Source organism: Phacochoerus africanus, chromosome 2 (genome assembly GCF_016906955.1).
Source record: "Phacochoerus africanus isolate WHEZ1 chromosome 2, ROS_Pafr_v1, whole genome shotgun sequence".
NCBI classification, from domain to species: domain Eukaryota; kingdom Metazoa; phylum Chordata; class Mammalia; order Artiodactyla; family Suidae; genus Phacochoerus; species Phacochoerus africanus.
In genome coordinates this window covers 276249339-276275816 of record NC_062545.1, presented here as the reverse complement: position 1 = coordinate 276275816, position 26478 = coordinate 276249339, and the positions used below count along the sequence as shown (strand labels likewise).

At 54.5% G+C, this 26478-nt stretch overlaps 1 protein-coding gene across 1 annotated transcript in view; it reads left to right on the top strand.

Moving 5' to 3' along the window:
- TSC1 (TSC complex subunit 1) overlaps window positions 1–25366 on the top strand; it is a 53471-nt gene extending 28105 nt beyond the window's left edge. Inside the window, 16 exon segments of the mRNA XM_047768795.1 lie at window positions 4351–4526; window positions 5192–5307; window positions 6102–6213; window positions 6528–6646; window positions 8598–8667; window positions 9102–9206; window positions 9484–10042; window positions 11360–11403; window positions 11975–12141; window positions 12951–13133; window positions 13962–14072; window positions 15491–15613; window positions 19040–19227; window positions 19313–19474; window positions 19858–20032; window positions 20034–25366. Of these exon segments, the coding sequence (XP_047624751.1) occupies window positions 4351–4526; window positions 5192–5307; window positions 6102–6213; window positions 6528–6646; window positions 8598–8667; window positions 9102–9206; window positions 9484–10042; window positions 11360–11403; window positions 11975–12141; window positions 12951–13133; window positions 13962–14072; window positions 15491–15613; window positions 19040–19227; window positions 19313–19474; window positions 19858–20032; window positions 20034–20390 (2767 nt within the window). The 3' untranslated portion in view covers window positions 20391–25366.
- Window positions 25367–26478: the final 1112 nt, after the last annotated feature.

Sequence of the window (26478 nt, the reverse complement as noted above, 5' to 3'; positions counted from 1 at the left end):
GTTTTTACCCCATCTTCCTGATCTTAGCTGCCCTCACCTACCTGTCACTCAGCTCCAGTTCCAGAGGTACGTGATGTATAAACATTCCTTAACTTTTCAAGGATTCTGCAGGTAAATCAGGTGACCTTCAGCTTTGAAACATGGGCACCTTTGGATTCTGCAGGTAAATCAGGTGACCTTCAGCTTTGAAACATGGGCACCTTTGGATTCTGCTTTCTTGGGTTCATGGAGTCAGTCACCACTCTCTCAGCTGCTTTCCAGTTTCAAAAACCTGTGGTGCTCTCCTCTGCTTTCTCGGTCTTCTCTCTCTTGGGGGTTCATGGTTAGAAGGAAACAAGCAAATCTTGCCTCTAGACTTGGAGCTGCGTGCCTGTGCCCAGTCTGGTCTTAACTCGGAAGCCTTCTGGATCAGCCTGTGGGGCCTCACTCCCCTTGGATACACAGACCATCTGGCCTTTGAGGGAAGTTCTCCGCAAAAGACGAGAGACCAATGTAGAGGAGAAAGAGGAGCTGGGAACAGTGGTGATTCAGAGGAACGGTGCCCATACGGGGAGCAGAAGAAACCACCAGCAGTGGCTGCGGAGATGAGGCGTGTGTGTGTGCAGGCCAGGAGCCCAAAGGCTTCAGTCGGAGACGAAAGAAAGCGCTGTTGTGAATTAACGTGACGGCCAAAACACGAATTTCAGTAAAAGAATTAGAAGGTACAGTCGAGAATATCGCAGAAGGTAGAGTTACAGGGTAGGCATAATATGAGAGGAAAGAAGAAATTTAAAACAACCAGTCCAGAAAGTCTAACATCCAATAAAAAAGAGTTTTTAAAAGGGAGGAGAAGCCTTTGGTAGGGGCGGAGACTGTGAAATAATAGAAGATCCCCAGTACTGGGGCAGGTGTGTGGCCAAAATGAGAGCAACAGCGAGGAAGACACAGAGTCCAGGAAATGGGGGACCTGACCTAGGGTCTTGGCCTAACCCTGCACAGCAATGCCATGGGAGAGGGCGGCTCCGTCCCGCGTCCAGCAGGGAGCTCTTGAGGAGCAGGCCTCGTCCTGGCAGGCTGACCTGCCTTTGGTTGTGTAGAAATCGAGTTAGGCAGCACCTCAGAGCCCTGAGCGCAAGTTGAAGAAGGATCAGTAACAGCTACACCGGAGACCAGGAGAAGGTACAGAAACATTTGGATTCCAGGAGGAACTCAGTTGAACCAAAAAGGAGATACTATAGTAAACCCTTTAGCTCAACCATGGATAGTACTTACCTCGTCCTTGGAATTCATTGTTCAAAATCCATCTTGAAACGAAACCAAACCAGAGTATACTCGTTCTGAGAGCGCTGGCGAGGAGGAAAAAGGATACGGGAGGTGACTAGGATCAAACCCTTACCCATCATAAGGACGTTAGGAGTTGACGTCTGTAGATCCTCCCTCAGGAAATGTGACGTCGAGAAAGACGGAGGTCGGGCGGCGATCGAGGTAACAAAATCAGAGGGCCCTGCCCGTGGCTGAGGTGAGAGGCACGGAAGGTGCCTTTTAATACCGTTCTGACTTGTGGAGTCCCCGTCGTGGCGTCGTGGCGCCGCGGTTAGCGAACCCGACTAGGCTCCATGAGGATTCGGGTTCCATCCCTGGCCTTGCTCTGTGGGTTAAGGATCCTATGTTGTTGTGTCTGTGGCATAGGCCGGTGGCTACAGCTCCGATTTGACCCCTAGCCTGGATCCTCCATATGCAGTGGGTGCGGCCCTAAAAAGACCAAAAAAAAAAAAACAAAAAAAAACTGACTTTTTTTTTTTTTTTGGTCTTTTTGCTATTTCCTTGGGCTGCTCCCACGGCATATGGAGGTTCCCAGGCGAGGGGTTGAATCGGAGCTGTAGCCACCGGCCTACGCCGGAGCCACAGCAACGCGGGGTCCGAGCCGCGTCTGCAACCTACACCACAGCTCACGGCAACGCCAGATCGTTAACCCACTGAGCAAGGGCAGGGACCGAACCCGCAACCTCATGGTTCCTAGTCGGATTCGTTAACCACTGCGCCACGACGGGAACTCCTAAACTCATCTTTCATTGAATAGAAGATGCCATTGAACACAGGATGAACCTACATTTTATGTACATCTGAGAAGGAAAAAAAATGCCAGTGGACTAACACACAGCTGATTAGACTCTACTTCCCAGTGTCAGAGATACTGAAATATGAGAAGAATCAAGGAAATCTTGTGAGTGTGCATAGTGCTTTGATTAAAGTTAAATACATTCCCTCCTTTATTCAGATTCTCACACCCTTCTCTGAAACCAGCCTTCCTGTGTGTCCGTGGGTGTCCTGACTCCTGCCCCACTTAACCACCTTGCAGTCGTGCTGAGAATGCATAAAGGGGAGACCGTTGCCCCAAACCCAGGGGTCACGGGCAGGAGGACGTGCATGGTGACCGGAGGTGTGGCACTGATGTTCACTTTTCCTTTCAGGCACGCTGCCTCGCACTCCCCACGCCCCAGCCCCTTCCACTCTAGCCGGTACCGCCTTTTCGGTGTCTGAGACTCAGTGATGCGCCTCTGGATTGGTTGTGGGATCAGGCGCTTTGTCAGGGTAAACCCGTGCAGCACACTTCTGGTGCTGCTGGGCTGCTTTTCCGTAAACGTGAAAATGAGAATCTCTGTTGCATCGCTGATTACTTAGGAACATGTGTCGCCAAAGGAAGGTAAGATCCTTGAAAGCTGATAAAAGAAAGTTGATGTTTGCACAAGTAAGTGTTGTATTAGTTATGAGGGCTTTGTAGCACTTTTGGCAAATACTGAAAGGTGTGAGAAGAGAAGAAACATCACCCGGAGCTCTAGTTCTTTTCCTCTGAATACTTAGTGGGGTCCTACCTGTCTGTTTATGGGCATATCTTTGAGCAGTGTTGTATCCTTTGTTTCTTTGCAGTTATATCCTGAGCATTTTATGTCATTTCATCTTTGAAAGCATGATTTTATTTTTTTTAATTGTTTTGTCTTTTTGCCTTTTCTAGGGCCACACCTGCGGCATATGGAGGTTCCCAGGCTAGGGGTCTAATTGGAGCCGTAACCACCAGCCTACGCCAGAGCCACAGCAACATGGGATCCAAGCTGCATCTGTGACCTACACCACAGCTCACGGCAACGCCGGATCCTCAACCCACTGAGCGAGGCCAGGGATCGAACCTGCAACCCCATGGTTCCTCATTGGATTCATTAACCACTGCGCCACCCACGATGGGAACTCCCTGAAAGCATGATTTTAAAATCAACTTTAGTGAGATAGCGTTTGCATACAATAAAATTTATCAGTGCTCTTAAGTTTTGACAGAAATCACAGTCACGAGAAAGAACGGTTCATTGCCCAGAAAGTCCCTTCCTGCCCTTGCTGGTCAGTCCCTTCTCCCACTCCTGGCCACCACTGATCTAGCAGGAGTGTACTTTTTCGTGGTGGTGTAATTTTCTGTAGAATGATAACTCTTTGGTTGGACTTGGGCTCATTTCCTTTCTTCTTTCTGTTACGAGTTGTCCTGAGTGGTGGCGTCCATCTCGGTGGGTGTCTGTTTCCATAGGCTGAGCTCTGGAGCACATCACAGGCATCTTTAGACAGTTCCTCAAAGAGCCTCCTGAGCTTTCTCTAGGTTTGCGACCTGCTGTGCTGCGTGTCTGGTCGAGGGAGGGGTCAGGACACAGAGGCACTGGTAGGAGACGTCAAATCAGCCGCCACTGCCTGGCCGTCTCCAGATCTCCCTGTTTCTTGATTATCTTTGTTTCAAAGGAGATTTTCCCCTGGTGACGGCTCTGTGCCATTTGCTTTCTCTTTTGAGGCTGTGCCTCGTCTTAATGTCAATGGGATTTTTATTTCAGATTCTTTCCGTAACTTGATAGAGTCGTTTTCAGTAGGGAAGGTATAGCTTTGTAAAAGGAATGGTTAACTCTGTACACAGCAGTGCTGATGAATACTTGGGCTGGCAAGGTTCTGCCTTATGCTTCGCTAATCATAGTTCAGGGGCTGGCAGGGAGTGAGCGCTCTTAAGAATTTGATGGCAGGAGTTCCCGTCATGGCTCAGCAGTTAATGAACCTGACTAGTTATCCATAAGGACGTGGGTTCGATCCTTGGCCTCCCTCAGTGGGTTAAGGATCCCGAGTTGCTGCGAGCTGTGGTGTAGGTTGAGGATGTGGCTCAGATCCCGTGTTGCTGTGGCTGTGGTGTAGGCTGGCCGCTGTAGCTCCGATTTGACCCCTCACCTGGGAACCTCTGTAGGCCACGGGTGCAGCCCTGAAAAGACAAAAACAAAAAAGAATTGGAATTTGCTGGTTTGATTCAATGGATTATAATGTGCATTTCTTGGCTTTGATTGCCTTTTACAGGTGGAAGAGATTGGAAACCCATGATGTTGTGATAGAATGTGCCAAAATCTCTCTGGACCCCACGGAAGCCTCATACGAAGATGGCTATTCTGTGTCTCACCAGATCTCGGCCCGTTTTTCTCACCGCTCGGCCGATGTCGCCGCCGGCTCCTGTGCGGACACACAGGATAGCTGTGGTAAAAGTGCCTTTGGGACTTCCCTGCTTGAGACCTTTGTCTCTGGGAAGCATCGTTTGATTCTGTTGACTTGCTCTTCTTTTCCTAGAATAGGACTTAGTAGTCCAGCTCCTAGGAATTTTTTCCCGAATCTTTGAAATTTCAACTTGCCTCCGTCTTCTGCCGATTAGTTTCTCCTCCAGGTTTCATTTGCATAAGTCTCACGTCCTCGTTGGTGTGCAGTCTTGGACGGTGTCTTCGACACCTACCACAGGAAATGGATTAGAGGCTGGGGCTGCTGGCCCGGCTCCTGAGGGAGTCTCCTACTTTTCCGACACTTTTAGGGAGCTCTCACATGGACACGGTTTTGAGTGAACCTGGACAGTTCAGAATTGGGTTCATGTAAAGTCTAGGCTTATCTCTTATGTTGTCATTCCACATTTCCAAGTGCTGTTTCAAGTTATCCTGCAGCTCAGCTAGACATCAGGCTTCCCTGAGCTTTATTTCCAAAGGGCACTCAGAGAACTTCTTACATGTTACCTTGTCCGCAGGGACGTCAGGAGTCGGTCAGCTGTTGTCGGTGTAGAGAACTAACTATCCTCACGGGCTGGAGGCCCGCAAGGTTTTGTCAGGACCGTCGAGAGCCACGCCCTGACCCCGTGTTTGGTCTCTCCGTTCTGTTGCAGGGAGTACGACCTCTACCCCTCACTCCTCTTCTCGGCTGACGTTGTTAAACACGCCAGGGCAGCTACCTCAGACTCTGAGTTCCCCGTCAACACGGCTGTTGACCGAGCCGCCGCAAGTATGGTGTCAAGCAGCGAGCCTGCTTTCTCCTGTGCTTGCTGGTGAAGCTGACCGTTCGGGGCAGGATGTAGCGTGTGGGTGGGAAAATGACACTGCTCACTCCAGGAGCTGGTTGGAAGGACGCATGATGTTACTGCCGCCACCGGGGTTTCTCTTGGAGTCTAGACTTAGAAAATGCAAGGTAGTGTTGCTGGGGCTGTGGTGTCGACCGGCAGCTGCAGCTCCAATTCGACCCCTAGCAGGGAACCTCTGTGTGCTCCAGGTGCAGCCCTGAAAAGCAGAAATAGAAAGAAAAGGAAAAAAAAAAGAAGAAGCGCCTCATCTCCTGATAAAGCTTTAATAAGATGCCTTTTTCCAGTTGAAAAGGCTAAATTTAAAATGACCACTGGGCAGAGTTCCCGTTGTGGCTCAGCGGTTAACGAACCCAACTTGTATCCGTGAGGACTCGGGTTTGGTCCCTGGCCTCGCTCGGGGGTTAAGGATCCTGCCTTGGGGTGAGCGGTGGTGTAGGTCAGCAGCCATAGCTCTGATTGGACCCCTAGCCTGGGAACCTCCATATGCCGGGGGTGTGGCCCTAAAAAGACCACTGGGCAAGTTCCCCCGTGGTGCCGTGGGTTAAGGACATGGCCTTGCTGCAGCTGTGGTGCAGGTTTGATCCCTGGCCCGGGAACTTCCGTGTGCCCCGGGTGAGGCCAGTAAATAAATAAGTAAATGGCCTTTGGTCATGGGCATAAAGCTCGGGGGGCGTTGGTGTTGGTTCCTCATGGCTGACGTGCCTTATCACCTCCCCAGGCTGCTCTTTGGAGCCCGTCCGTGGCGTGTGGGATGACCACTCCTCCAACCTCTCCTGGAAACGTCCCACCTGAAGTGTCACACCCGTTCAGTAAAGTCTTTGGTACAGCCGGTACGTAGGTGTCAAGTTAGATCTGGTGGCTTGGTTGGGGCCTGCCTTTCGTGATAAGAAGCCTTCTCTCAGACTCCATCGTGAGTTGGAGAGCCACTTGCTGTGGTAAACCTCTTGGCAGTGCACGCAAACCCCTGGAGCTCTCAGAACATAGCAGGTACCGTGAGCCTAAAAGAAGAAAGGCTGATCCAGGTCCCGGGAAGCTAACTCCAGCAGCTTTCTCGCTCGGCAGTAATAGCTAGGTGGAAACAAGTTTCAGCAGTTTTTCTAATCATTAGGCTGAAAGTGTGTATTCCGCTCTTGTCTCGGAGCAGGTGGAAAAGGAACTCCTCTGGGAACCCCTGCCACCTCCCCGCCTCCAGCCCTACCCTGCCACTCGGACGACTTCGTGCACGTTTCATTCTCGCAGGCCACAGCCGCAGCCCCCAAGAAGGTATGCCCGGGCTGGTCTGCTGCCCCTGCCCAAGCACAGTGGCCTGCTTGCAGCCTCGCTTTGGGAAGCTTTTTATGCCAAATAGAATTTTGACCTAAAATGTAATGGGTTGAATCAGAACAATTGCAAGTAGACGAACCAGCAGCTCTCAAAATGCGATTGGGGACCCTGGGGATCCCAGAACCCTTTAAGGGAATCTGCCAGGGCACAGCTGCTTTCACAGTAGAACCAAGGGCGTGCTTGCCCCTTTTACTGTGTTGGTATTTGTATTCATGGTACAGAAACAGTGGCGGTTACAGCATCTGGCCCCTTGGTACAGGTCAGGAGGCATCACGTTCGTCTTCCTTGACGTGTTCTTTCAGTTTAACGGGAGGAACGAAGCAACACCCCCCCAAAGAACCCAACCGGAGAGTTCTGTAGAAGGAACACATACGCTCACTATTGCTTATGGTGAGGTAGGAAACAGACGTAAAGCAGTTGGACCCCGTAGCACTGTGTGGTGGTCGCCTCGGACACCTGTGCCATGGTTTAAGTTGAGAGCTGGACTCGTTGCTTTTTTCGTGAAGCATCCGTTTTATTTGAAAGAACAAGTGGCTGATAAACTATGGCTGTTCAGACTTGAGTATCTGGCAGGCAGTTAGTTTCTTCATTGTCAAACTGAGTCTGCCACTTTAAGATAAACAACTGACGGTATTTGTTGCCAGTGATAAAAGGTGAAATCAGAATATTAAAAACCTGGTACCTGCCACCATGAGCTCAGTAGCTTCCCCAAGTCTTTTATGATGAGATTGTCAAGTCTTGGGATGCTGGGTTAATAATTTGAGCTTTTGTTACTGTCTGAGGAAGTGTTTCAACGCTTAGGAGAAACTCATGAGTCTTCTGCCTGCCCAGTGTGGGATGTCGTGGAATCACGCACAGGGAGATGTGTGCAGGGCCCAGGGTAGACCAGTGGGGCTTCACGTGGTGTGGAGCGTGAATTCCGTAGTCTCAGAGTCCTGCATGGTGATCAGCCTCAAAGCAGTTACCACTTGTCAGGTGTTGCTGTAATTTCAAAGACGGTAACCCGTTATCCGAAAGGTCCTTTCCTATCCATGGGGCCTAGCGTTGTCTTCACTCACTTTAGCCAGAGCAGCGTACTACAGCCAAGCAGAGGAAGGTACAAGAATTAGCGGTCAGAGTTCCTGCGGGAGCTTAGCCGGTTAAGAAGCCGACATCATCTCTGTGAGGTTGCAGGTTTGAAACCTGGTCTCGCTCAGCGGGTTGAGGGTCTGGCGTTGCCACAAGCTGTGGTGTAGGTCGCAAATGCGGCTTGGATCCGGTATTGCTGTGGCTGTGGTGTAGGCCTCAGGTGGGGCTCCAATTCGACCCTTAGCCCGGGAACTTCCGTATGCCGCCAGTTTGGCTGCAGAAAGAATCCAGCTTTCAGAGTTCCTTGGTGGCTCAGTGGGTTAAGGATCTGACATTGTCACTGCTGTGGCTCGGGTCACTGCCGTGGCGTGGGTTTGATCTCTAGCTCTGGAACTTCTGCATGCCGTAGGCACGGCCAAAAAAAAAAAAACCCCAACCAACCAAAAAGAATCCAGCTTTCTTTGATTATGCCAGATATTAAAGAGATTGCAAAAATGTAGTTTAAATTTTGCTTGCTAAATTTATTTTGGGAAAAATTGTTATTTTTCATAAAAATACGTTATTCTTGTTTACAGGTATTGGGCTTGATTTTATTTTAAGTGAATTAATAAATATTTTTAATATTTTATTTTCATTTCTAACACGGTAACTGTCAGTTGGGTATAACCACGTCGACCAAAAGGTCTTGAGACTCTGGATAGTCTGTAAGTACGTGTCCTGAGACGGAACAGTGTCCTGCGAACTCCTGTCTAGGATGTTCCTCTTACGTTAGAGAACGTGCACGCTTTTCCGCCTCGTGATGTAAGTGGACCTGTCTTTTCAGGAAGAGAGAACAGATCCTGCAAGGCCTTGTCTCCACAGACAGCACCATCTTCCGAATGACAGAGGATTAGGTAAAACTCTGGGCGACAGTGGACTGTGCTTGATTCTTGAGGGGTTATTTGTGGAAACGGGAGTTCGGGAACCCCACAAAACACTGGAGCCTAGAGATAACGAGACGTGTCATTCATTCTCATAGCCCACCTCATCGTAGCATCCCCCAAAAAAGCTTTTCGGTGCTCATGTTTTGAGCTAGTCCAACCGTGGTTTTATCTGTTCTCTGAGATGGTAAGAACGGAACACCTGGCTTTCTGTGGCGTCGTCTGGGTCCCTTAGTTAGATGCCGATACTGTCTCAGCTCCGCGGTGGCTGCAGGAGAGCCGTTTCCGGCCCTCCCGGTTCAGCGGCAGAGTCTTGGCGGGCCTCTCTCATTTCACCGCGCGCGGTCTCACGCGACGGGCTTTGCCTGTGTGTTTCTTTGACGTGCCCTGTCTCTGCTTCTCTCTAGAAGAGCTCCCCGGGAGCAAAGGCTCTGTGCCTCTCAGTGACCTCCCAGGGTTTTTAGGGGGCCTGGCCTCTGAAGAGGATAGTCTGGAGAAAGATAAAGAAGAAGGTAACAGGCGCGGGGTTCTGGGCCTGTTGTGGGGTTTGCCGCGAGCTAACGGAGCCCCCTCTGCCCTTAACCCGGGTTTAGCGTCCACACGCACAGGCTTGGGTTTCTTCTTTGGGGGAACGAGTTGGGAGTTTTATTCTGAGGCCTGTGCCAGGGGAAGGGCTGCTGCTTTTTATCTCTGCGTCTCGGGGGCACCTGGCAGCCTGCAGCCCCGCGCAGCCCGGCCTTTCCCGGGAGGCCTCCTTACGCCGTGTCTCTCATCGCCCCCTCCTCTCAGCGGCAATATCTAGAGAGCTCTCCGAGATCACGCCCGCCGACGCCGAGCCCCTGGTTCCTCGAGGAGGCTTCGACTCTCCCTTCTACCGGGACAGCCTCCCCGGCTGCCCGCGGAAGACCCACTCAGCCGCCTCCGGCACTCAGGGCACCAGCGCCAACGCTGAGCCTTTAAACTCCTCCCTGGACAAGCTGGGGCCTGACACACCAAAGCAAGCCTTTACCCCCATCGACCTGCCCTGCGGGGGCGCCGAGGAGAGCCCTGCGGCCGACAGGGCGCGCCAGGCTTCTCTGGAGACGGGCATCCTGACCCCCAGCCCTTGTAAAGTCCCAGCCCAGAGGGGCCTGGGCTTCGGAAGCGGGCAGCCTCCCCCGTACGACCACCTTTTTGAGGTGGCATTGCCAAAGACTGCCCATCATTTTGTCAGCAAGAAGACCAAGGAGCTGCTGAGGAAGGTGAAAGGGCATGCGGAGGAGGATGGCGTGCCCCCGGCCTCCCCCGTGGAGGTGCTGGACAGGCTGATACAGCAGGGGGCCGACGCGCACAGCAAGGAGCTGAGCAGGTACGCCGCGCCCCCTGCTCCGTCAGCTTCTGCTGTCACCCCGCTGGCCGCGAGCGCTACTTACTCCTCACGCGCTCCCAGAGGCAGCTGCCCCTCTGCCTCGTCAGATGTCCCCTGGTCTGAGGCTTGTTACAGAACACACACAAAGCGTGTACCCTCTGCAAAGGCTGGTTCAGCTCAGGTGATTCCTCTGCAACGTGCCGCTTGGAAACGCGCGCCTTATCCGCAGGCCATTGTGTGCCAGCGTGCTGTGAGGAAGCCCAAGCGCCCTCGCCTCTGCTCTCCGAAAATTTTAGCGCGAGGCTATGGTGTTGGAAGAACCCAGGGTAGTGGGTGGGTTGTCTCCTCTGGCTGCCGATTTGCTGTTCTGTTTCGGTGACACAGTTCATTTGATGGAAGAGAAAATCATCAGCCTTTCAGTGCCAGCTCAGGGCTCTCGGGCCGGGCCCTTCCCCTGCCCTCACACACGGTTAGGAACCCGTCTGAGACACCGTTGTCAACCCTTGTCCTATTCATTTTTCTTCCTTTTTTTTTTTTTTGCTTTTTAGGGCCGCACTTGTGGCATGTGGAGGTTCCCAGGCTAGGGGTCTAATCTGCTATAGCTGACGGCCTACACCCCAGCCACAGTGATGCTGGATTTGAGCCGTGTCTGTGACCTACACCACAGCTCAGGGCAACGCTGGATCCTTAACCCACTGAGCGAGGCCAGGGGTCGAACCCGAAACCTCACAGCTCCTAGTCGGATTCCTTTCCACTCTGCCACGACGGGAACTCCCCACTGCACTTTTCGGAGGTGATCTGGGGGGGAGGAGGCAGTTGCTCACCCTCAGTGCTGCCATTCCTGGGGAGGCTCTTAGGGACCACTCGTTTTCCTCCATGGAATAACCTCAGGTGGGATTTGACGGAGACTGTGAGGTTTAAGATCTTGTTTTGAATGAAGCTGAGTGTAAGAGACTCGGGTAAATGACCTGCCTTCTCCTTAAGCTTGGGTGACAGCAGCTTCTCAACAGAGAGCTACTCCCCATGGGTTGGGAGCAGGGCTCAGTGTTTGACCCCTCGGTTGCCTTGGAGAGCCGACAACGTGCCAGGCTGTGGCGTAAGCTCGGAATGGGGGCCTTTCCACTCTGGTGACTTGGTCACGCTCAGAGGGGGCCTGGCCCTTCCACCTGCTGCAACCCCCGGTGAACTTTGCATGGATAGCTTTTCATGCCTTTGCTCTTTGACCACAAGGAAGCGAGCTAACGTTCCTGCAGTGACAAGTCCCGATGAGCTTTTCTAGGCGAGATCAGTAACTGTTGCTCAAACTCTTCTTCCTAGGTTATCTTTACCCAGCAAGTCTGTGGACTGGACCCACTTTGGAGGTACAGTTGTTACGTGAGCCCCCTTCCAGGCCTGGGGCTCCTGCTTGCTTGTTGCCTTTTCTGTCCTTGAAGGAGGAGCGCTGTAGGAGACACCCCCCTTTGCTGCTGCTCCCGCCAGGTTACCTACCTGGCCGATGAGTGCCTCACGGGTTGCACAGTCAGCATTTCCTAGTTTTGGAAAGTGGCAGAGGACCCGCGTGCTTGAGAACAGCAAAACGTGCGGCGCTCATGCCAGGCTTCCCTAGAAAGGAACCAGGTGAAGTAAGCGCTGCGGGGCAGCTCCCGGGGCAGAGAGGCCAGCGCAGCCAGAGGAGGGGTCGTCGAGGTTCGGGGGAAGGTAATGAGCTCTCCCAGCGTCAGCTTACACGATAACCCTGTGTGGAGTCCTCTACGTGAGGCTGGGGAGTAAAGTCTGCCCCCCAGCGCGTGCCCGGGGCTGGAAACCTCGTGGTCACGTAGAGTGAGCGGCCGGTGTCTTCACCAGGTGTTTCCTAAGCGGACAGGCCGTGGGTGGGGCTCGATGGAACACCGTGTAAAAGCCGTCTCTGCCACCCCTCTGCTTTAAAATCAGGCTCTCCTCCCTCAGATGAGGTCCGCACCCTCCGTAACCAGTTGCTTTTACTGCACAACCAGTTACTGTATGAGCGTTTTAAGAGGCAGCAGCACGCTCTCCGGAACAGGCGGCTCCTGCGCAAGGTGATCAGGGCAGCGGCTCTGGAGGAGCACAACGCTGCCATGGTGAGCGCGCGGGGGGCGCGGCAGGGCGAGGGGGCACAGGGGCGGGGGGCGAGGTCAGAGCTCTCAGCCCCGGCCCGGCTCCCTGGTGTGGCTCCTGGCCAGTCACGTCATCTCTGAGCTTAAGATGTGAACGGCCAGAGCCCTGAATTCCCTTGCAGCTGTTGGAACCCGTGGGGACGAGTGATTTTTGGTGTTTGTTGGTCTGTGACTGGCTAAGAGGGTAGCAGTCAGAAAGTGATTTTGTTTCTCCAGATGTAAACCCAGCTGTACGAGGAGCAGCTTTGTGGCAGAATCTTGCAGGGCAGTGAACCCAGTCGGACCTGGGCATTGACCTTGGCTCTCCTCCTTGGTACCTTAGGAAAGTAATTTAGCCTCCGTTACTCATCCTGGAAATGAGAGCAGTAGCAGCAGCCTCTCCTTGTGAGCTGCCGTGGTGAACAGGAGGCCCTTGGTCGGCGCGGGCACAGGCTGAGCCTGCAGTCAGTCACACTCACTCTGGTGACCTTGGCTGGTAGCACCCACTTACTTGAGCGCTGGTGGTCTAGGATCTCTGGAAGGATCAGGAGCGAGGTGATCGCTGAGAAGAGTTCTTTAAGCAACTGTTGATCCATTTGCTCGTGTGGAATTTGGAAACCCTTGACCAGAAGCCAGGGCAGACCGTAGTGAGCTGGGAGAGTCTGGGCCTGTTGTCAGGGCTGAGGGTAGCTTGTGAGTGTTGCGATGAAACACCTGCAGCTTACGTTTGAACTTGAGCATGCCTGCCCAGGCTGTAAGGCAGCTAAAATGATGGCGTCTTTGGTCTCTGCTAGAAAGACCAGTTGAAGTTACAAGAGAAGGACATCCAGATATGGAAGGTGTGTCTGCAGAAAGAGCAAGCCAGATACAGCCAGCTCCAGGAGCAGCGAGACACGGTGGTCGCCCAGCTCCACAGCCAGATCAGACAGCTGCAGCACGACCGGGAGGAGTTCTACAACCAGAGCCAGGAGTTACAGGTACGAACCGCAGCGCCCGGCAGAGGCCGCCAGGACAGGCCGAGAGCGCGCCTGGCTGTCTCTGAAGTCACGGCAGGTAGATTTCACGTCAGGTACCTTTTATCTGGGGCAGAGGGTCCCCAGCCTCCTCGGTTCACAGTGTTCTCAGCACTTCAGGAGTTTTGCCCGGTGCTCCAGAGCCGGAAGGAACCCTGAGCAGTTCTGCTCACTAAGTAGATCCAAACAGCTGAGGATCTCGGTCCTCACAGCTTAGACGCTGTTCGCAAGTGAGATGCGTATGTTTATTTTTTTTTTCGATTTTTTTTCATTTTCGAATGACCACAGTCACTTGCAGATGCTGTCGGGCACTGCCGAGTCTCGGACCTTGGAGTCAGATGAGACTGGATGCCCTCATTTTCTGTCTGCCTTTGGCTTTCTCATAGTGTGGTTATCACAGCCCCCACCACAGCCAGCTTTGCGGGGTTAGCACGCCTGGTAACTGCAGCGCTGCTCCTTCCAGCTGGTAGTTCACGTGCGGGCCAACAGATGTCACTGTGTGTCCCTCAAAATTTAAAGCCAGTCCCGCAGCTCCCCTCGAGCCTGCTGTGTAGCCCTGGGGCCCTTTGGCATGCAGTTTGCCAACTGCAGATCTAAGGTCTCTCTTTTTTTTTCCTTTTGTTAATCAGTCAGGACCTCAGAAATTAACTGAAACTTACTTTTTACACCTAAGAGGTTAGTTTTAAACCCGGTGGGCCCAGAATGGTAGAGCAGCGGAAGTACGAGGCTCTCCCGGTTCTCTGTGGGCCTGCCCGCCGGCACTGGTAACCCCCGGTTCGCCTCTCTGGGCAGACGAAGCTGGAGGACTGCAGGAACATGATCGCGGAGCTGCGCGTGGAGCTGAAGAAGGCCAACAGCAAGGTGTGCCACACCGAGCTGCAGCTCAGCCAGGTGTCTCAGAAGGTGAGGGCGCCGGGCCAGGCCGCCCGCTGCTGCCGGGCTTCCTCCAGACAGGACGCGCGGATTGCTGTGCGTCTGTGCCAGGGCTCCCGACAGGGAGTGCTGCTGCTGCTGCTGCTGCTGCTGCTGCTGCTGCTGCTGCTCGCCCCCTCCGGGGACATGGGCAATGTCTGGAGACCTTTCTGGTTGATGTTCTTAATGCTGTTGACATCAAGTGGGCGGGGCTGGGTGCTCGTAAATGTCATGTGGACAGCGCCCCCGCCCCCCGGTCCCCTGCGGGGGTCACCGAGCCTCGGCCCCCAGTCTCTGTGTGTCCTTTTGTCTTTTTGGCTGCACCCACGGCATACAAAAGTTCCCAGGCCAGGGACTGAACCCATTCCTCAGCCGTGATCCCATCTGCTGCAGTGACAACGCTGGATCCTTGGTCCCCTGAGCCACCAGGGAACTCCCTGGGAACTCATTCTTTTTTTTTTTTTTTTGTCTTTTTGGGGCCGCACCTGCAGCATACGGAAGTTTCCAGGCTAGGGTTTGAATCAGAACTGCAGCTGCCAGCCTACGCCACAGCCCCAGCAACGGTGGGTCCTTAACCCAGTTAGCAAGGCTAGGGACTGAACGCACGTCCTCATGTACACTAGTCGGGATTGTTACTCCTAAGCCACGTGGAACTCTGGGAACTCATTTTTAATATTTTGTTTACATAAATATGAAGTCAGGTCTTGTATCCCCCTCTTTGGGATTCCCTGCACTCTCTCTAAATCACTTACTCACGAACTGGTGGTTTTTCCCTGGGGCTTTGTCCCCCGACCGCTACGTCCCTGCCCTGGTGGTTGTGCACCTACCCATCTTCCCTGGGTGTCCTGGGGTGGCCACTTTTGATGTGGAGCATCTGCACTTCTTCCTCTTGGCACAGAGACAGTTTTTGTTTTGTTTCGTTTTTTGTCTTTTTGCCTTTTCTAGGGCCGCGCCCGCGGTATATGGAGGTTCCCAGACTAGGGGTCGAATCGGAGCTGCAGCCACTGGCCTACACCAGAGCCACAGCAACATGGGATCCGAGCCCGCGTCTGCAACCTACACCACAGCTCACGGCAACGCCGGATCCTTAACCCACTGAGCAAGGCCAGGGATCGAACCCGCGACCTCATGGTTCCTAGTCTCCTAGTCGGATTCGTTAACCACTGCGCCAGGACGGGCACTCCTAGCACAGGGACAGTTTTAAAGTGCATGTCTGTCCATGTTTATTGCCCTTGGATCCCTTCCTCGCCCCCAGCCATGAGGGGGTGGCCTTTTGAAACCGTGGGAGTTGCTGGTACCGCCCCGGCCCTGCCACCGTGTCCTCCTAGCTGGTGCCCTGGTACTGCCCCTTCGCTGGCCAGTGCTGTCTGTCTGACGTTTCCCCGTGCTTGTTGCTGTGTTTCGGTCAGCTCTCCAACAGTGAGTCCGTCCAGCAGCAGATGGAGTTCTTGAACAGGCAACTCTTGGTCCTTGGGGAAGTCAACGAGCTGTATTTGGAACAACTGCAGAACAAGCATTCAGACACTACAAAGGTACGTGGGCTCAAGGAACCACACCCTCTCTAGGATACTCCTGGGACCCATGCAGCCCACCGGTGGCCCACTGGAGAAAATAGCTTTATGAATTGTTTCCTAAAAGATGGCATGGCTGCCCTGGGGTCCAGTTAGTCCCGCCTCTCCCTGGCCCGGCCACGCAGGCACGTCTCAGCTGCCCCACTGGCCGGTTCCCCTCGTTGGGCTGCTTTGCACTGCAGTCCCATGTATGCGAAAGCACCTAATGCCGATCGGTTCAGAGTTGGCGTAAAAGTCTTTCCCTCCTCTTGGCGGGGACCCCTTCAGAGGGAGAGAGCGACGAAGAAAAGGCATGGGGTGCCAGGCCCGTTGGGCATGTAACTCTCAGGGCTGTGGGCATGTGCTGCTATGCGTGTTTTTTCTTCGTCATGCAGAGTTTAATTTCTGTAGACGGTGTTTCAGGCCTGGCAACAGGCCAGCATCGGGATGGTCTTTCCTTAATTAGCGCCTCACCGACGCGTGGAGGCAGAAGCTCCGGGTCACTTTATAGATAGCCTCAGGTAGCAGGAGTGGAAGAGTTGGGGATGGAATTTTAAGAGCAAAAGCTTCGCTGCTTCCTCCCACCGACTTCTCCATCACGAGTAGGCTTTCTTTTTAGGATTCCTTGGGCTTTATAAAGCTCCCCCCGCCCCCGAATGCAGGGAGTCTTCCTAGAACCAAGAGATGTAGTCATGAGAACAGTTACTCCTGTTTCTCAGCACCTCTCACCTCTCAAGTTCAGGATCCCTTAGAAGGATATTAAATGTGGAACTTTCTCTAGAAACCAGCTCTCTCTTGTTTTGGAAGTGTCATGGCCTCAGAAGGAGAAGGCAGGGAAAAGAGGCCTGAGGGACTGGAGAACCCCTCAAGGCTTACTCAGAGCACCCCTCTCCTCTCCCACGAGAAGTGGGGGGCGGGTTGGCCTCCGTCTTTTGGTTGGAACCCTTGGACTCCTGGGGCCTGACCTCCTTGGGCCTGGTGTCGCAGTTCGCGCAGTGGGCATGCTGGTCCCGGCTGGTGACAGCTGGGCCACCTTCGGCTGTCAGCAGCAGCACAGAAGGACTTCACTGGCTTATCCATAAGGAGTGAGGCAGGTGAGTTCCAGGTTGCTCGAGTTGGCAGTTTAGGGACAGCATCAAGGAGCTGGCCTCTTTCCGCTCTCCTGCCCAGCCCACCCTGTCAGCCTTGTCTTTGGGCTGTTGGTGCCCGTGTTTGCAAAGTGCACGCCCCAGTTAAAGCACAGGTCCCAGGTGGAAGTCTTCGCGTCCCGTGGAAGAGGAGACGCCGCCCCCTGCAGGTCTGTCTCATTAGATCTTTCTGGGACGCGCTGCCAGACTGCACACCCTTGTTACTGGCTGAGCTCATGTCAGGCGTCCATCCCTGGCCAGCTGTTGCTTTCAACTTGCAGGATCTGCCTCTGGACCCGGAGCTGGACTCATCTTTTCAGTCAAGTGGGGAGGAGAAGGGGGTGTCTGAGCGTCAGATGGGGAAGGGCTGGTAGGTGTTGGGTGGAGCCCCTCGTGCAGTGGCTGTGAGGCTTAGTGAAGGTGTGCGGATGTTCCTGGCTCGTCCATAACCGGTAACTATCATGCACGACAGAGGTTCCGTGTATTTGCCTAACCTGTGCTGAAGTCCGGAGCCATCTGGCGTAGCTGGAACGGCCACGTCACATGGTCCCGGTTCTGAGCCGACTTTGACCCCGTCGTGACTGGGGAGGCGCAGGGCTCGCAGGTCATCTCCCAGGCGGGAGGGCGCCTTCATTCCTGCTCCCCTCCTTGCTCCATGTGGTTCGTTACCTCTCTTAGGAAAACAAATGCGTGGGAAACGTTACGTTATGCGTCTTTTTCCACAATAAAAAATCACGGAACACAAATGCAGCATGTACTTGTTAGGAAAGTGTCCTTTTCAGCGTTCCCTCGTGGCTCAGTGGGTTAAGGATCTGGCGTTGTCACCACTGTGGCAGGCCTTAGATCCCTGGCCTGGAAACTCTTGCACGCCACCGGTGCAGCCACAAAGAGAGGAAGAAAGAAAAATGTCCTTTCCACTCTTTTTTGAGTGTTGGTGGGTTACACTTGCTCGGGGCGGTCAGTGGTTTCCGTCTGTCCGCCGGCGTGACCGACAGTCCTTGTCAGGGTACCTGGTCTGCAGATGCTGCTGGCCTGAGCAAGCCTGCTCGTTCTGCTGCGTCTCTAGCCTTGTCGCAGCCGGCGTTAGGAGAGGAGAAGAGCAGAAAAGCAAACAGATGACGCACACGCTACCGTGTCAGAGTCGTAGCTGGACACGGGCTTGCTTGCAGAGTGAGGGTGGCTGCGTAGTTGATCACACCAGTCCCGTGGCTTTAGAGTCTTTTCCTCTTATTACTAATACAGAGCAGTACGTTCATTTTTATTTATTTATTCATTCATTTATTTTGGCTTTTTAGGGCTGCACCTGCAGCACATGGAGGTTCCCAGGCTAGGGGTCCAATCGGAGCTACAGCTGTTGGCCTACGCCACAGCCACAGCAACGCCAGATCCGAGCCTCGTCTGCGACCTACCTACACCACAGCTTACGGCAACGCCGGATCCTTAACCCACAGAGCAAGGCCAGAACCCACGGAGCAAGCCCAGGGATTGAACCTGCAACCTCATGGTTCCTAGTCAGATTCATTTCCGCTGCACCACGACAGGAACTCCAGAGCAGTACTTTTGTTACTGATAAAAAAATCTATTAAATATAAGATGGACTTTACTTAACTATTTCCCTGATATTTAATAGTGCTTCTAGGAGTTCCTGTGTGGCTCAGAGGGCTAAGGATCTGACATTGTCACTGCAGTGGCTCTGGTCACTGCTATGGTGTGGGTTCAGTCCCTGGCCCAGGAACTTCCATATGCTGAGGGTATTGTGCCCCCCCCCCCAAAAAAATAGTGTTTCCAATTTTTTGCTCTTCTGAATTACGCTATGGTGATTATTTTCGTGTAAAATATTTATTCATGTTCAGATGATTTCCTAAGGGATAGATTTTAGGGAAGGATTAGTAGGTTAGTACTTATCGCCAGCTTACTTTCCAGAAAGTTGTACTTTTTTTTTCCCTTTTTTGGCCGTGCCCTAGGTGTATGGAAGTTTCTGGGCCAGGGATTGAGTCTGAGCTGCAGCTGTGACCTACGCCACAGTTGCAGCAACACGGAATCCTTAACCCACTGCCCTGGGCCCAGGATCAAATCTTCACTGCCTTCGAGACACATGGGATCTTTAACCTACTGGACCATAGCAGCAACTGCAAGTTATTCTAGTTTTTATTTCCAACTAGCAATAGCTAATAAAGTACCTTTCTCAGAGCTTCTGTCACTGATTTTTCAAAGTGGATATGGCGTGTTCGATTTCTGAAAGGACTAACTCCAGTTCCTTTTTTTGTTTGTTTGTTTCTAGGAAGTAGAAATGATGAAAGCTGCGTGTCGGAAAGAACTAGAAAAAAACAGAAGCCACGTTCTCCAGCAAAGTCAGAGGCTTGATACCTCTCAAAAACGGATCTTGGAACTGGAATCTCATCTGGCCAAGAAAGACCATCTTCTTTTGGAGCAGAAGAAATATTTAGAGGATGTCAAGCTGCAGGCAAGGTAACCTTGGCAGGGAAAGGGTTTTGCTGCCATGCGTTCTGTTGAGTGTTGCTTCCCACATTCGGAAGTGGTCTTTCTCTTTCAGAGGACAGCTGCAGGCCGCAGAGAGCAGGTACGAGGCTCAGAAAAGGATCACCCAGGTCTTCGAGTTGGAGATCTTAGATTTATATGGCAGGTTGGAGAAGGATGGCCTTCTGAAAAACCTTGAAGAAGAAAAAGCAGAAGCAGCGGAAGCCGCAGAGGAAAGGTAGGGACACAGAGTCGGCACCCGGGGCTGGGGCTTGGTCGTCAGGCTGCCCCGAGGGAGCGAGGGCTGTGGCACGTGGTGTCAGAAGCGGGCGGCTGGCTGGCCCGACGAGGCTCAGCCCTTGGCCCCGTTCCTCAGACGCCCGGCCGTCTTCCCTTGCTCCTTGGCCTTGGCCCCAAGTCACTTGATTCGGTCATGGGGGTGTCGTCTTTAGGATCGCCACCTGCCACCCCTCCTCATGGCTGGGGTTCCTCTTGAGGAGCTCTCCCGCTCCAATCCTCTGTTCTCGCACGAAGTGCCGGCTGGCCGAGTGTGCGGTGTGATCCCACGCCTCCCAAACCCGGCAGCACACACACCAACCCCTTCCCTGGCGTGTCTTTCAGGCTGGACTGCTGTAATGACGGCTGCTCGGATGCTGTATCAGGGCACAGCGAAGAGGCCTCTGGCCACAACGGGGAGACCAAGCCCCCCAGACCGGGCAGCACCCGGGGCAGGAGTGGGAGCAGGGGTGGCGGCGGAGGCAGCAGCAGCAGCAGCAGCGAGCTTTCTACCCCGGAGAAAACCTCCCAGCCAGAGGGCGGGCCCGTTCAGCAGCCGCTGGGAAACTGCTGCCGGCGAGCCCTCCACCAGCATCCCCACGACGGCCGGCTCGCTCCCCAGCTCGAAGAGCTTCCTGGGCATGAGGGCTCGAGAGTTATTTCGTAATAAGAGTGAGAGCCAGTGCGATGAGGACGGCATGCCCAGCAGTAGCCTTTCTGAGACCCTGAAGACAGACCTGGGCAAAGACTCGGGTGTGGAAGCCAAGACCGCCCTGAGCCTAGACGGCCCGCACCCGCCTCCCCCTCCCCCGGACAGTGTCGGACAGCTCCGCATCATGGACTACAACGAGAGCCATCACGAACACAGCCAAGGCTGACGGCCAGTCAGTGCTGACCTGCCTCCCGCCGGCCTGCAACGGGCGGTGCGAACGCACGGTGCAAAGCGTGCCTGTTTCCAGGGCGTGAGTGGCCAGCTCGTGCCCCGGAAGTGGGCTGGAGGTCTCTTGACAGCAGACCGAACGCAGAACGGTTTTTGGATCTGGCGTCGAGATGCCTCGTAACTTCCCCTCAGCCACCCCCGATCCCTCTCTTTCACGACCCCGGCAGCGTGTGCGAACCGGAGGGCCAGGGTGCCTTCTCCGCCAGCTTTCTTTTCTCCCCTCCCCCTAAATGGTTGCGCCCCTTGAACCTGTGCAATATGAGGCCAAATTCATTCTCTGAGTCTGACACACCGCGCTCTCCTTTCCTGGAGCTCAGATGGCCGGGGTGGGTCTCCCTGAGCCCAGCTATTTGGTAGCGTCGCAGGTGAATCTGGTTTTGCCCCTTTCCGGGAGGAGGTGGCCTGCAGAGCCTGTCACCTGCGCTTGAGAGCTTTCACGTGAGGCTTTTTCACTGCTTCCGCTTCTGAAGTTCAGCATCTAAAGCAGCAGATCTAGGAAAACGAGGGTGTTTGCAGGCCTGTGTTCTTTTGGCAGTTCTGATAAGCTTCCTAGAAAGTTCTGTGTGCACAAGGTCTGCTGTGGGTGAGTCTGGAGCTGGCGCTGTGGAGGCCTCCTCCCTTTGGGAATGCTCTGTCCCCCTGCCCACTCCACCCCACCCCCTTACTCAGGCGGCGTTTGCTCGGGAGCTGGTCCTGTTCTGACCCCGGGCCGATGCATGGTCAGACCTGCTCTCTGCAGGGGACGTGAGCAGGTACCTGAGAAGAGACGTGCTGTGGGCGAGGAGCTGCCCGTCCAGGCAGGGTTGTGCCAGCTGAGCCTCGTGGTTAAACACCTCTGTCTGTTTGCTGCCCTTCGCGTTCCTTGCATCTGTGGTTCATGTCAGCGCCTTGGTGACACTGCAGCAGAAAGGCTCTGAAGGTCCAAAGAGTTTCTTGAGAGTTTCATGACCACAGTTTCGCAGGCTCCGCGAGCTGCCTCACTGTAGTAGATTCCAGGCCCCCAGAAGGTTACAGCTTTCTCACACCCGCTCTCACTCTCAGGGGCTTGGCGCTGCTGCATGGCAGCGCATTAAAGCAGGGCCCAGGGGCGCTGGCAGAGGCTGACTGCCCCAGGCCCTCTGGGCTGCCCGAACAGGCTCAGGAGAGGGGACACCCGCCGGAACATGGGTGGTGGCAGAGAAGCTGAATTCAGCAGGTGCTCCAAAATAAATGCTAGAAGCCTAAGAATTGTGGCCGTGTTCCCCCTGAGACCGAGGCAGGGAGAGATGGGTGGGAAGAGCCAGGCTTCAGAACCTGGCTTCTCTCGCTCTCTCTCTCTCTCCTTTCAGTTAAAAGGATGGAAGGGCGCATCCGTGAAGAGGGAAAAGGCAAAACTGTCATGGTACGAACCTCACGGCATGGGGCGCTTCCAGCCCCCAAGGGGCAAGGCTCCTCTGTAAAGGGCGGCAGTGAATGTCCTGGCATCCCACCCAGAGGGAGCTAGATAACGGGACTCCCTGTTACCCTGGTGGTCCTGGCAGAAGACCTCCTTGGGACAGGATCACCCGGCTGCCTTCCGCCTGGCACGGCGCCGGCAGTTGCCGCTGGATGCCCCGTGTGGAGTGGTCAGGACACCAAACGTGCAACTCCGCTTTTTACAGAGGAGCGCCTAGAAGCAAATACGTTCTCGTTGTCTAGTCCACTTTTCAGGCTTGGGGACCATGAACAAATTCAGGGGGAAAAAATTACAACCATGAAGACTCGTTCTAAGTGCTCATCCCCTTCCCGAGCCCGGGAGATGTGCGCCTCAGAGCAGAGGTGCTGGGCCCCAATCAAAGCCCTCATCCTGACAACTGGCGGAAGCAAGGAGGCTGATGTGAGGAAAGAAAAAAAAGTTTTTTTAAATGGGCAGAGGGAGGCAGCGTGGTAAAGTGGCCTGAGGCCCGGGCCGGAGGCTCCTGGGCCGGCCAGGTCTCTGTGCCTGGGGCCCTTGGCCCCCTCCTCCAGCCCTGGCGTCTGTTTGCTCAGCTTTGGAACGGGCTGGTCCAGAGGGGTTGCACTCAGCTTCCCCTGGGCTATAGGAGGCCACGGGTTTTACTCAGCCAGGCTGGGGGGTGGACACAAGAGTCCTGCTGAAGTGAGATCCAACACAGGAGTTCCCTGGTGGTGCTGTCAGTTAAGGACCAGCACGGTCACTGCTGAGGCTGCGTCACTGCTGAGGCTCGGGCTCAATCCCCGGCCTTGGAGCTTAGGCATGCTGTGGGCATGGGCGAAAAAACTTACCCAACCTGAAAATTTAGGGGTTTTTTTTATTGCAAAGGACTTGAGTCAATAATAAGGTTTGGTTTAATTTTGAAAATGATAGACCTGCCCAGAGTCAGCAGGGCACTGGGAGATGCTGCAGTGAGCATTTTGAAGGATGGAAGGTGATAGTGACAGATCAGCTTCCCAGAGAGAATTCAGGCCTGGGGACCATGGGGCAGAGGCGGCAGCACCGTCATGGTCCCACCAGAGCCTGTCCTGAGGCTGGTTAAGCAGAGCGGTGGACAGACGTTGGGGTTAGCCTCACGCGAGTCACTCTGAGCAAGCCTGGTCACGGCCAGTGTCCATGTCTGTTCCCACCCCCCCCCCCACCAGACACTAACCAGGGTCGGCACAGACCCTGAGGAGTCGGGCTCTGCTTCTGGGGCAGCGGGAAAGCTTGTTTTCAAAGGATGCACTACAGCATCGTGGGGGTGGGGAGGCAGGAGGAAGGTGACGGCGTGGTTTCCGTGGAGAAGAGCGGTCCCCAGTCTACGACGAGGAAATAAGCAGGTGGAGCGTGTCCTCGGATTGGAGAAAAGCTTTTGACAGGGTTCCGTCCCAGGTCCGCGAAACCCGTAGCTGGGGACGTAGAGGAAGTAGCTGGTCATGAATAGGAAAGCGAACTGAAATCCAAAGGTCGGAGGGAAAGCTCACGTCTCGGGTCAAGAGTTCCCTTGGCGATGAGAGCCCGGACCAGCCTTTCGGGTGGGCGGGTAGACGTGGCCTCGCCACGCCCGTCAGCAGAGGTTTTCGGGAGGGAAGGTGCCTCCCCCTGGGAATAGGCTGCTGAAGGTCTCACGAGGCTCTAGGATCAGAGAGAGAAATGCTAAGCCAGTCTGGGAGCCAGAGGTCCGTACTGTGTTTAGGGGGAGCTAGTCTGAACTCTTCTTAAAGGGTAACTGTTAACATCCAGGAAAGGGTCCCGGAAGCCACTGACAGTTGGCAAGTTTAACCCACGTGTCACCACGGCGGCCAGGGCCCCACTGGGCAGCGCCCGGACAGCAGCAAACAAAACGCCGGATGGGGCCGTCGCCGTTTGCGACAGCGTGTGTTGTTTCGGGTGTTACCACTGAGAAAGAGCCCTGGCGGTTGTGGGGAAGAGGACGACTAGGTGATCGTGATGATGAGAGAGGGTTTCCGAGGAGCACAGAGGTTCAGATTCGCGGTTGAGAGTAAAAAAATTGGGTGTTTCTGTGTAGACGCTGACAAAAGTGCTGTGACTGGCCAGTGTGAATTTTTACCAAAAACTAGAACATACCACTTGAAGCCAGAAAGAAAGAACTGCAGAACAAGTGACACAAAGTACTATGTGAAGAAGCAGTTTTTCTAACCAAAGCAGTGAGGTGGGAGAGGTGTGGGCTGGGCTGAGGGGGATTCGGGCAGAGTGGAGACTCGGTCCCCAGCCGCCGTCTCGGGGGAGGTGCCCCCCACCTCACGCAGATGCTCTCAGAGTGGTTCCGGGAGAAGCCTGAGCCCACCCCCAGCGTGTGACCCGCGTGGGGACGAGAGCTATCTTGGGGGGTGACCCAAATAAGCGCATCTTACTCTGGGCATTTGCACCCTTCAGGGCACGTGATTTGAAATTGACCAGCAGTGAGTATGGGAAAGTGTGTCCGGTCTGAAGATGCTTGTGTGTCTGTTTACACCCAGAGTCCTAGGATGGGTGCCCCTGCCGTGGGGCTGCCCCTTCCCCGGGCCGCTGCAGAGGAATTGATTGCACTTGTTTAGGCTTTTCCCTAGAGGTAAAAGAACAAACTTAGGTTGGGGCCTGGCCCGGGCTGCTGCTGTGATCCTTGTCCCCAAGCGGCTCATTCCTTATCCATGACCGATGTGCTGGGGAGAGCAGACACCGTCCTGCAGTCTGTGCTCTCTGACCTGAGAGAAGAGTGTCTGTAGCTCCAGGGGAGCCTGCCCGGGATGGTCGAACACCTGTGCCCACACCTGCTTTTGGCTCTGAAACGACTTAATGAAGGCAGAGGCGCGCTCTCTCCCCCTTCCCGTCCCAGGGCCACAAAATTGTCCAGCCAGCCTCTGGGATAAACAGCCGAGTTGAGCCTTGGGATAGATCTTGGAGAGTCTGACACCCCCAGACCAACCCCCCCCCCCCCCCCCCCCCCCGATAGAGTGTTTGGACAGGAGGGTACAGATGGCGCTGCTCCCGGCATCAGAGCCTCTGGCTTATCAAAGAGGCAGCCAGGCATTTTGCACTAGGAAGAATCAGTGATCTTTTCAGAAGACTTCTATGGACCATAAATATATTACTGAGGAACAGATTTTGCTAAGACAAGAGTCTAGTTTTATAACTCAATCATGGAGCAACCGCATGTGGCTAACTTGCAGTTGAAAGGGGTCCCATCAGTGAAAATCAGATTTTTTTTTGGCTGACCGCTTTCAGCTAAATTCAAGACCGTCGTCTCTTGTCAAAAGGTTTGCACCTTCCCGCCTTGACCTTAAAAGCATGTCAGACGATCCACATGAGATGCCATAAATGAACTGCAAGAGAAAACGGTACCATCTTAGTGAATGGGAGTTGGAATCCAAAGGTTTGCTGTCCTTCTTAGAATGTTCTAGAATGTCAAGGCAGTTGCTTGTGTTAACTGTGAACAAATAAAAACTTATTGTTTTGCACTACTTTGCTGTGTTGACACAAATGAGTCCTGGCGCCCTCCTAGGGGCTTGTAGGCAAAGCAGGAACTCGAGCAAAGGAGCGAAAACCTCCGGGCCGGGCCGGGTCGGTTACCTCGGGTGACCGAGGGGGACTGACCGATGGCGCCTGTGAGACCCTTGTGTTCACGTGCACGCCCGTCCCGAGAGTGGCCTGCTCGTGTGGGAGGAGGGGGCTGGCGGCAGCTCTACTAGGAGACTCTGGGAGCCAGGCGGCTCGCCGGGCCCGCACGGCCGTCTGGCCTTGCTTCTGAGGCGTGCTGGCCTCCCGCGGCTGTGGCCGGCACGTTGGGGTTCCCGCACCCCTGTTGGTGGAGCCCAGGTGACTCAGCAGCTGTGGGCACTTACAAGATGCTGAGCCCGGCCAACGAGTCTTGTGAGTGTACCAGGGAGAAGGCGCAGCCAGCGTCCAGCACCTTCCATGCGCTGTCGGGATTCTGGAGGCGGGCCGGACACGACCTTCAGACAGTCGCGAGGCGCCCTGGCCTGGCTGGGCGAGCTCGGGGGGCGCGGCGCCCCCTTGCCAGGGTGGTTTCCATCGCCTGCTGCCGCTGCCCAGCGGCTCCTCCGAGACAGAGACTTCAAGGTGGCAGATTTAAACTTCATCTGGGAGATGCAGGTGCTCCTGTCTGAGCAGGTGTGTAACGGCTGTGTGGGTACCGTGCCGGCCTTCTGTGGGTCACGACCTCTTCGGAGCCGACGCTGGAGCCGGGTATGTCCCCTCCACGACGGTAGCTTTGCCAGTGGTTTTGCTGTGAGGCTACCGCCCAGTGTCCTCTGGTGTCTCGGAGTAAATGCCATTTTCCTTTTTTCTTTTTTTAGGGCCGCACCTGCATCGTATGGCTCATCCTCATCTCCCGGGCTGGGGGTTGAATCACGGCTGCCGCTGGCGGCGTACGCCGCAGCCACGCCATGCCAGACCCGAGCTGCATCTGCCACCTGTGCTGCAGCTCGCAGCGACGCCGGATCCTTAACCCACTGAGGATTGAACTCACTTCCCTGCAGACACTGTGTCGGGTTCTTAACCCCCGAACCACAACGGGAACTCCTAAATGTCTTTTTCTGTCAGGGCTAGGTCC